Genomic DNA, 10,935 nt, shown 5'->3' on the forward strand with positions numbered 1-10,935 from the left:
CCACCTTTTCCTTTTCGGAAGGCTAAGGAACTTTTGACTACACCAGTGAATGGTTTTTCCTGATTTGCACCCAGCCCACCAAAAATGTGACAGAAGAGCGTTAATTCTATAAGTCACACTTACCGGTACTTTGAATACCGATAGACAGTAATTTGAAAGATTTGATAGGACTGATGAAATGAGGGTTAGCCTTCCAGCTGGAGATAGAAAAATCCCATTCCATGACGAAATGCGTTTGATCACGTGATTTACCAAGCCATCGAAGAAAGCCTTTTTTGATCCCTGAAACTCAGTCGGGAGGCCTAAATACTTTCCCAATCCTTTATTTCCTTTAACTTTTAGCGTCTTCATACACTCCCTTGCCTTCCTAATGTTGGTACTAGGACTAAAAATAATCCCTGATTTCTCCTCGTTGATAATTTGCCCGGACTCCTTACAGTACCTTCTTAAGAGCTTGTTAAAAGCCTTAACTGAACCAACCTTATCTTGTAGAAAGAAAACCGCATCGTCCGCAAAGAATAAGTGGGTCAATTGTCTTTCCCCTTGAGCTAAAGTAATGCCCTTTAAAATCCCATTGTGTTGTAGCCGTAAAACATTTCTTGATAAAACCTCCATACATAACACAAACAGATAAGGAGAAAGAGGGTCTCCTTGTCTAAGCCCACATTTTGGCTGAAATAACTGAAGTGGAGTACCATTGAAGAGTACCTGGTACGATACTGTAGTCACGCAATTCATTATGACAGTTATCAAACTTTCCGGAAAAACCCACTCTATAGAGGACAGCTTCAAGAAAGTTCCAATTCACCCTATCATATGCTTTACTCATATGAGCCTTAAAAGCAAATCGACCAGTCTTACCCTTTTTGTGTGAATTGACTTTGTGCAATGCCTCATGATATATATACATATATTTGACAGAAATATACAAAAACGTTTTGTTGCTGTACTGGAGGAGAGGCAAGTGATTCTCTTCGTGTGATGATCTGGGTTCGATTCCGCACAATTTCAATTTGTTTTTGTAATTTCTTTTTTTAATAAAAATATCAGTACGCCTGAAGTCGCTGCCTGCCCAAGCGACTTGACTTCTAGTCGCCGGCCCTCCGAGCGACTTGGGCTAAAATCGTTGGCTCTTAAAAGCAACTTTATTTTCATGTCATCCCGAATGTAGTCGCTTAGGGGGAGAGCGATTTGAATCCGAAGCTAGCTTCGGGCTGACGTGGACCATTTTGGATAATAACTTTGAAACTCAACTCATTTTGATAATATTTTTGGTTTTCAACCCCATTTTAGAAAAAAATTCGAATAAATGAGTATATTATAATTTGACAATTGACGACTAGAAAGGCATTATATAAAATACCATGAACATAAAATTTGCATATTATTATTATGATAAACTTGTGTTAATATGATGATTACATTGACTATTTATGGAGTACTAATTATAAACCAACTTAGTAGAAGTCTGATAACAACCCAACTACCAACTAACAACCTGCTATTTTGTCATCTAGCATAACTAACTTTACTAACCAAGCTATACTGATCTGAGTACGGAAGCGACTAAGAGCAACAAACGTTGCTTGTGGTGAGAATCGAACCCACACCTTGATTCACGAAGGGGCAGAGTTTATTCAAAATGAGATTTGAAATTAACTGTTCAAACCTAGAAATTGGTGATCAACCTTGATCGATTTTATGAATTTTATTTTAAACTTCAATGAATTAATTCCTAATACAACGTAAGTTATTTATACTAATAGTAATGAATAGTTCTAATGGAAATAATACTCCTATTGTCCTACGCTTAAGGCAATTCTACTGACGATAGAAATCGTCATTATTTTAATCAAGTATTCCTACGGATGATGGAAATCATCTTTATTTTAATTAACTAATTACCGCCAGCTAACTTGTATCCTAGTCGAATCCGACTACTCGACTCATTTATCTAGTTTGATTAGGAGTTAGGACTCTTATGCTGTGATTTGCTTGCCTATTGAGGAGACCCGAGTTCGACTCTCCTTCTTGCTATTAACAACCAGAATTGTATCATATACTCTTAATCCATTCACTTTCATTTTGCTAACCAACCCAATTACTTGCTTCCATTTTGGAGATCAACTCTTACAGTATGGAGACAGGGAGATGATTTTGTTTTTATTGTAGAGAATGTGAATGAATATAATTTGTATTGATGTTCAACTGAGTTGTAAATTACATTATATATAGTACAAGCAAATATATTGTAGCCTAAAATATAGAGATTAGGTGCCTAGGTTAGTGCTAGAAAGAAGGAAAGAATAATAACAACTTTGACTAAGTATACAAATATTAACAAGATTATACTGATGAATGATACGGAGATCATTCACTAACATCCCCCTGCAAGACGGCCGGATGGAGAGTCCGATCTTGGACATGAGCATATTAAAGCGAGGCCGCGGAAGAGGTTTGGTGAGCGCATAAGCTAGTTGGTCATCATTGGCAATTGGAACTATACGCATAAGACTAGACCGGATTGAACACGCTCTCTGAAGAATCTCATATTAACCCACATGTGAGTGTCCCACATTGAAGGAGAAAGAGAGATTGTACCACTTTATAACCAAGGGGGCTACTTCTCCTATAGCCAATTGGTTTTAGGATGGAACCTCCCTTGTGTTGTTAAGTGGTCTGTCTCTCCTCCATTCGGGTAAGGCCCAGGCCCATTTGCATGATTTAACACTCTCGAATGAAGTGGTAGTCGAGGGCAACATGGTTCATGCGGGAATGGAACACGGGGTTAGCACTTAGATGTGTTGCACCAAGATTATCACAGTAAATAGCTGGGGCAGTGGGAAGAGCAATGTGGAGCTCCGTAAGGCGATGACCGAGCCATGTTAGTTCAGCCATAGCATTAGCAATAGAACCATATTCAGCTTCTATGGAAGACCGAGCAACTGTTCGATGTTTCTTGGAACTCCAACATATGGATGTACGACCAAGGTACACGATATAGGCACCAGTGGATGTAAGATCATCGGGATTCCTCCCCCCCCCCCCCCCCAACCCAATACGAGTCAGAGTAAGCATGTAGGTGGAGAGGGTTATCTCGGAAAATAGTGATGTCATGGGAAAGTGTGCCAGCGAGATAGTGAAGGAGTCGTTTCAAAGCAGACCAATAGCACATGGTAGGTTGATGCATAAATTGAGAGAGCTTACTTACGGCGAATACAATATCAGGTCTCGTGAGAGACAAGTACTGAAGGCTCCCTACTATAGCACGGAATTCGATGGGATAGGAATGAGCAAGACCATCACGAAGGCCGAGTTTGGTGGATGAGTCCATTGGAGTGGAACACGGCTTAGCATCTAGCATATTTGTGCGTTCCAACAAATCAGTGGTGTACTTTTGTTGAGTGAGAAAAAGCCCTTTGGTACACGGTTGTACTTCAACTCCGAGAAAATAGGCAAGGGGACCGAGGTCCTTTAGAGAGAAGCGATGTGCAAGGGCCTGAATGAAGGAGTCAACTCGGGAAGAACAAGCACATGTGACAATTATATCATCAACGTATACAAGCACAAATAAGTCATGAGTACCATTTAGAATAAATAATGAAGTGTCATAGGCCGAGTTGTGGAAACCCAAGGGGAGCAAATAGGACCGTAGTTCAGTGTACCAGGCCTTAGGCGCCTGTTTGAAGCCGTAGAGGGCTTTCTTAAGGCGGGAAACATGAGACGGATAGTTTGAGTCAACAAAACCCGGAGGTTGAGGCATAAAAACCGTATTAGTGAGGGTGCCTTGAAGAAAGGCGTCATTGATGTCGATCTGGCGAATTGACCAACCCCTGGTGACAGCAAGACCAAGTAATAAACGGACCGTGGCAAGCTTAATGACGGGACTGAAAGTTTCATTGTAGTCTAACACAGGGCGTTGGTTAAAACCTTTGCCCACAAGGCGGGCTTTGTGTTTGTGGATGGTTCCATCGGGATTGTAATTGGTACGAAATACCCATTTACAACCCACGATGTTTTGATCGGGTGAAGGAGGAACAAGTTCCCATGTTTGGTTTGTTTGAAGGGCATTAAATTGAGCTTCCATCGCAGCTCGCCAGGTTGGACTAAGTAAGGCTTGCTTCGTGGTTTTGGGCTCGGTGGACTAAAGTTCAGCATTGAGGTTAAGTTTATCAATGGGTTTAAAAATGTTATGGGAAGCACGGGTAGCATGAGTGTGGGTGGGTGGTGGCTGGTGAGCTGGAGAGGACTCGGGGGAGGATGGGTTTGGGGCTGGGTCAGTGGTGGGACGACGAGAGTAGACACGGGTAATAGATCGTGGAGGATGTGGGATAGGGGTGATAGGTTCAGAGGTGGGGGCAGGGGTTGGTTGTTCCGGTGGAGTTGGGGAAGCCGGGGTGGGTTGTTCTGGTTGAGTGGCAGGGGTGTCGCAGGAGAGGGTGGGAAGAGTGAGGTCGCACCAGGATACAGAGGTAGGAAGGGGAGTTGTTGTCGGTTTGGACACGAAGGGATAAGTTGTCTCCACAAAGCGAACATGACGGGAAACGTAAATGCGGTTGGTATTGGGATCAAGGCACATGTAAGCATGTTGAGTGGGTGAGTAGCCAACAAAGACACAAGCAATGGAGCGTGGGTCGAGTTTGTGGCGGGCATAGGGACGGAGCCATGGATAACAAAGGCAGCCGAAATTATGGAGGTTTGTGTATTTTGGTGCGGTGTGGAAAAGGCGAGAGTAGGGGGATTGGTGTCCTAGGGTTGATGTTGGCATGCGATTGATAAGATAAACCGCAGTTTGTAACGCTAGGGACCAATAGGAGATGGGCATGGAGGCATGGGCTAGGAGAACAAGACCGGTGTCGACTATATGACGATGGCGTCGTTCCGCAAAGCCGTTGTGTTCGGGTGTATGAGGAGGGGTAGTTAAGTGCTGAACGCCATTTGTGGCTAGGTCAGTTTTTAGTTTCTCAAATTCGCCGCCATTGTCGGAATATAAAGTGAGTATAGGTCGGGAAAATTGCTTTTGGACAAAGGCTTTAAAATTTAAGAATGTATGATGTGTGTCCGACTTTTTCTTTAAGAGGAGAAACCACGTGAATTTCGTAAAATGATCGACGAAAATGACGTAGTATTTGAAATCATCAAACGAGTGAACGGGAGAGGTCCATAAATCACTAAAAACTATTTCAAGCGGAAATTGAGAAGTGAGCGAGGAAATAGTAAATGGTAATTTATGACTTTTATAAATAGAACAAGCATCACAATTATTGTTTGACGAAATAGATTTAATATTTAAGCTAGAGACAATATTATTGAAAACAACTAAATGAGGGTGACCAAAGCGATGATGAAGATCAGCATTTTGAAGGGACACGGCATGTGCTTGCGGAAATGACGTGAGCCAATAGTATACACCGTCTTTCGCTGGGCCAGTGAATAAGGTTGCGCTAGTGTTACATTCTTTTACAACAAAAGAATCAGAAGCGAAGTTAATAACCACATTATTATCGGCGCAAAATTTAGAAACATAAATAATATTCTTATGCTGTAACACCCCCGCACACCAGGACGCCTTACCAAGGACCATCCCAGTGTATGACGGTGTCACCATCTCGATTTTCCGAGGAAGTAGATCAAATTAGACAATAAAAGAACAATTATAAAATATTAATATATCTCATACAATACAACTCAAATGCAAACTCTTTACACCTAAGATACAACAACACCACTCATGACACAACATCTCTAGACTGGTAGCGTGATGACTCGATCCCTCCAATCCTAGCAGCCACAATCAACAGTACCTGCTAAGCCAACTGCTCACCATCCTCGAATGGATCACCGCAGGTTTACAAACAACAACACGGGGTCAGTATTACTCAATCAATGTAAGGCAAACAACATGGTAACCAGCTGATCATCCACACTCCCCGGTCTCCCGATCTCACATAGTAACCGACTACACACCGAAGTGTGTAGCCCTGCCAGATTACCCATCGCAACAGGTAGTCCACGCCCAAATGGGTGACAAAGAAATTTCGATCCCACCAAGTCCAGCTCATCAACGAGTGACTAAAACAAATCCCTGTCCCTTAATGTGCACATCCCCTCCCGTGGCAGGTTCCACGGAGGGCGAACTAGGGTGTGAAGCCACTCCCGCAAGTGACTCCACCACAATCACAACACACAAGATCACAAAATTGTCACAACCACTCCACACCAACACCGTCACCACAACGCCCATACTCCGATGATCAGCAGTTAACAATAATCACGAAACAATCATGCCATAACAATTAACAGTAAAACTGAGTAGGAAACCCTACCTCATCGCAAAGCATGTAAGACATCCATACACAGCCACGCACGACTCCAATAAGCATCCTAACAATGATAATCACCTCCTATTACACAACTATACTCAAAGAATCACCCAAAAGAACACAAGGCAGAGACTTACCTAACAATACGCATCATCGGTGACATAGACGGCCACCACACACGTCATCCTTCGCTAGCGAATCCCGTCCTTCCCATGGTGGGGGTTTAAGCTATATACACTAGAGTGTGAAGAGATGGGGTGATAAGAGAGGGAGATAGGCTAGGGTTAGAGAAAGAGAAACTGTCGAGGAAATGGGAAATGAAATGAAATGAATCTCGCGAACTTGCATTTTATATTAACGTGTCGACAGCAGCCATACTCGGTCGAGTACGGGAGTACTCGGCCGAGTAGGCTCTACTCGGTCGAGTATAGGTAATACTCGGCCGAGTAGCCTCAACTAGGTCGAGTAAACAATCCTATAAAGCTCATGTTACAAGCCTGATCCCTCACCCATTCATCCCTAAGGTCTGTTTGGTCAACAAAGTCGGTCAACAGAGTTCTTAAATATCCTGGTTATTACAATCTTCCCCCCTTAAAAAGAACTTCGTCCCCGAAGTTCAGTCCACACTCCGCTCACCTCAGGGTCACGCACTGTGACACCCTCCACCTACCTAAAGGTGTACAGCCTCAAACCGTTCTGACACTACCGCCACAGCACATTACTCATGCAACAATTATCTACCACAGCATGCAACAATTATCTACCACAGCTATACAGCTATTCCTCCAAGCAATACCGCTCACTAACTATTACACATAACTTACGGAAATTAACGAATTCCTCCGCACTCTCTTGTTAAAAGCAATACAACAACTAGCAACCATACACCCATACACAACTACAAAACAAAACCCAACCACAACATTCCATACACCCATACACAGTATAACATAGGTAAAAAGTACAACATTCATATCACTTGAGTACACTATGGATACAGCTTCAAGGAAACATAAATGCAATTCCGAATACTAACATACATAATATTCACGTGATTCCAAATATTATAGACATAATAAAACATTTATTTCCGGGACATTACTCTTCCCCTCTTAAAGGAACTTCTTCCCCGAAGTTCACCGCTAAACACTTTCCGTACCGCGAACCAACACATACGTCTCAACCGTGACATTACCCATAACTATAAATGACCTTACTTAATATTACAAAGCTTACTCTATGACATTACACGAATGTTACTCATAGCAACAGAATGTGACCACAATTAAGAATTCGATATAGATCCAACGGTGAGGTTAACAACTGATAACGCTTTATTCGTTAGTCTTTATGTTAGACATGCACCGACCACCAGGTTCATTTATCCAGTTGGGCCGTTTGTAACTGTAACCAAACAGGGAAGTTACGATATATTGCATTGAATCATCAACATGCAAATGTATAGACTCGGGCAGTTATAACACGTTCTTACTATGTTTTGGTATTCCCACACTAAATAAGAACTCCTCTAGAACTATGACCAAGTTAAGATCCACCATGTTGACTGTGACAATATGTCTAATCTTCATAAATCAATATACTACCCTAAGTACATGCATACCAACGTAGACCGTTTATGCTAAATGATACTATGAAACACCTACCCACTTTAACATGTAAGCAACCACATACATCTGACAGATGATAAGCATACATCACAAGGGGTCCCTGTAACAGTACAATTCGGCCGAGTATGAATGGTTACTCGGCCGAGTAAGCTCTACTCGGTCGAGTATAAGAGTATACTCGGTCGAGTAAGCACTACTCGATCGAGTATTGTTTATACTCGGTCGAGTTGTAACAGGCAGAGAGCCAACAATTGCAATCCAACATCCTGTGTTACCTGCAACCAAACATACTACCACAATACGGAATATAACCAATTCCACGAGGTCCACAATTAAGTCAAAAGAAAGGTAACGGCCTTAAGGCCAAGTACAGTCATCCATAGTAACTAATAAATCCCGAAAGTAAACATCCAACATAAAAGTAATAAGTCCAACACAAAAGAAATAAATCCAACATCAAAGAAGCCACTCCAAGCAATCTAACAACACAAGGTCAATAACGAGGAATGGAAATTCTCTCAAGAATTCTCAGAGGAATCCATAAACGAAATCAGGTTTCTTATCATCCAAAGTGTGGGAGACTTGGTTTGAATCACTTGATTTTTGCTGATGATTTGATGATCCTTGTTAGGGGAGACACTCCCTCTGTTGCAGCTGTAACTCACTCTTTGGACTACTTTGCAAAAGTTTCAGGACTGCAGGCAAATCCAGAGAAGACAAACATCTATATGGGTGGTGTTAGGGAGGATGTCAAGCAGGAAATTCTGAGGACCACTGGTTATATGGAGGGGACCTTCCCTTTCATATACCTAGGTGTACCTCTAAATGAAGGAAAACTCAATAAATCCATGTTTGCTGATCTGCTCACTAAAGTTCAGCAAACTCTCCATCACTGGTCAACTCAAACTCTTTCCTATGCTGGGAAAATTAGTCTGCTTAATACAGTTATTTTTGGCCTTGAGCAATTTTGGTGTTCTACTTTGTTGATTCCCAAAGGAGTAATCAAAATGATTACCAAATTCTGTAGGAATTTCTTATGGAATACAGATGAAGGCACAAAGAAAATGGTAATGAAAATCTGGGTCACTTGCTGTAAACCAGTGCATGAGGGTGGCTTCAATATTAAAGAAGTACTGGCATGGAACAAATGTCTGATTTGTAAGTGGATTTGGGACATTGATCAGAATTCTGATAGCTCTTGGGCAGCTTGGAACTATCTGTATAACATCAAGACAGATAGCTTCTGGACTATGATTCCTAAGAATTATCATGCTGAGAGTTGGAAGAGTATTCTCAAGGTACGGGATGACTTACTTCAAAAACATGGCACTGTAGCTGCTGTCCAGGCTGTTCTGCAGTCTTGTGTTAAAAAAGGAAAGCTTTGTTTGTCTTTGGTTTATGACCAGATCAGAGACAAAGAGGAGAAAGTGAGATGGGGGAGGATGGTTTGGATACGAACTGTCTTACCTAAGCACAGTGTCATCATGACACTGGCTTTGCAGAGGAAACTAGCTACGGTGGATCAACTGAATAAGAAGGGCATGGTCCTTGTTAACAGGTGTGTGCTCTGTAAAGCAGCACTTGAAACCCACAAGCATCTATTCTTCAACTGTTCTTACTCTGCAACAATTTGGCTACAACTTTTACAGTGGATGCGCATTTTGGGTCGATCAAATCAACTACGTGAGAAAATAGCATGGATCTCCAGCAGGCGTGCTAAGAAACATTGGAAACAAAATTGGTTTTTGGGATATCTGAGTACCTTGGTGTACAGTTTATGGGAGGAACGAAATTGCAGAATTTTCAGAGGTGTGGAGCATAAAGTTGAGTACTTGCTACGTCGAGTACAATATATTGTTTGTGTTAGACTATATCATGTATTGGAAAAATGTGACGAACATGAGATGATAGAGTACCTTAATGCTTAGAGTAGCATCTAAGTTATTGGCTATACTTGTAAGAAATTGCCTCTTTTATTCCCTTTAAGGATGAATATATGGCTTGCTTTTCTTGCAACAAAAAAAAAAACGAGGACCCTCCTCCATGTCATCATCACCACCTGCGCCAGAAGTACCTGCGCCTGAACTGCCCACACCTGGAAAACCTGCTGATGCATCTCCTCCTAGCTGACTGCCATAGTTGGCTCCCCACGGTCCCGCAAGGCAGCCAAACTCAGTCTCCTCCGGAGGTCTCCAGTAACTCGGGTCCACTCCATAGCTGTGGAATACTCCCGTGTCCACTCCCGGTCCCCTCCACCAGACAGGTTGTGCTAGCTGTGTCCCTATGCCCTGGTTAAGGGTCATCTCATGCAGGTTACGGAGCACCAAAGTGGTGGAGATCCGCTCAGCCAGGTCATTCGGCTGCATCCTGGGGTCATGCACCGTGGGGTAGGGAGAGTACTGGTAAGGGTGAAAGTCTGGGGCAGAGTAAGAGGGCTCAGGTACAACCGGGTCTACCCTGGACTGCTTCACCCTACGGCGCTCTCGAGGTAGGGGAGGTGTCTGCTGCTGCCCCTCAGGCACGGTGACAGTCTCAGGTAGGTCCAAGAGGATCCTAGGGTCAATCAAGTAGGTCTGGGGCGGAGGCTTAGGAATAGCACAAGGCTCCCACTCAGCCAAATGGTCAACAACAGGAAGGCGAGCTGGGTCTGGAAGCACCATCCACATAGATCCCCTCACCCTCCAGGCATAAGACCCGTCATCCATCCTTCTCAACCATCTGTTCTGACACAAGTACTGAGCGTCCATGGTAGGAACAGTCTCTACATACCCATCCCTCTCCGGAGGTGGGGCCTTAAAATCTGTCAGGCGCTGAGCTAGGCGGGTCACTATGGCCCCGCAAGCAATGTGTCGGGTATCGAACTGTGCCATGCGCTCAAGACTAGAGCACACTACCCCTGGAGCACTGTAGTAGAACGGTTTCTGACGGTGTAGGTTAAGGTAAGATATAAGCAACATGACCTCGTGAGAATTAAGCTTGCTCAC

The 10,935-nt window shown here is 43.1% G+C and overlaps 1 protein-coding gene across 1 annotated transcript; it reads left to right on the top strand.

Moving 5' to 3' along the window:
- The first annotated feature begins 8,457 nt into the window (after positions 1-8,457).
- Positions 8,458-10,478, top strand: LOC141608449 (uncharacterized). The gene is made up of 2 exons (XM_074427804.1): positions 8,458-9,760; positions 10,264-10,478. The coding sequence occupies exons 1-2, from the start codon at positions 8,458-8,460 to the stop codon at positions 10,476-10,478; spliced, it is 1,518 nt and encodes a 505-aa protein (XP_074283905.1).
- Positions 10,479-10,935: the final 457 nt, after the last annotated feature.

The sequence above is a fragment of the Silene latifolia genome, chromosome 10 (genome assembly GCF_048544455.1).
Source record: "Silene latifolia isolate original U9 population chromosome 10, ASM4854445v1, whole genome shotgun sequence".
Lineage (NCBI taxonomy): Eukaryota > Viridiplantae > Streptophyta > Magnoliopsida > Caryophyllales > Caryophyllaceae > Silene > Silene latifolia.

Coding starts and splice junctions, on each gene's coding strand:
- LOC141608449 (XM_074427804.1), top strand. CDS start 8,458: ATGGAAATTCTCTCAAGAATTCTCAGAGGAATCCATAAACGAAATCAG. Junction 9,761..10,263: donor AAATTGCAGAATTTTCAGAG/GTGTGGAGCATA, acceptor CATCTCATGCAG/GTTACGGAGCACCAAAGTGG.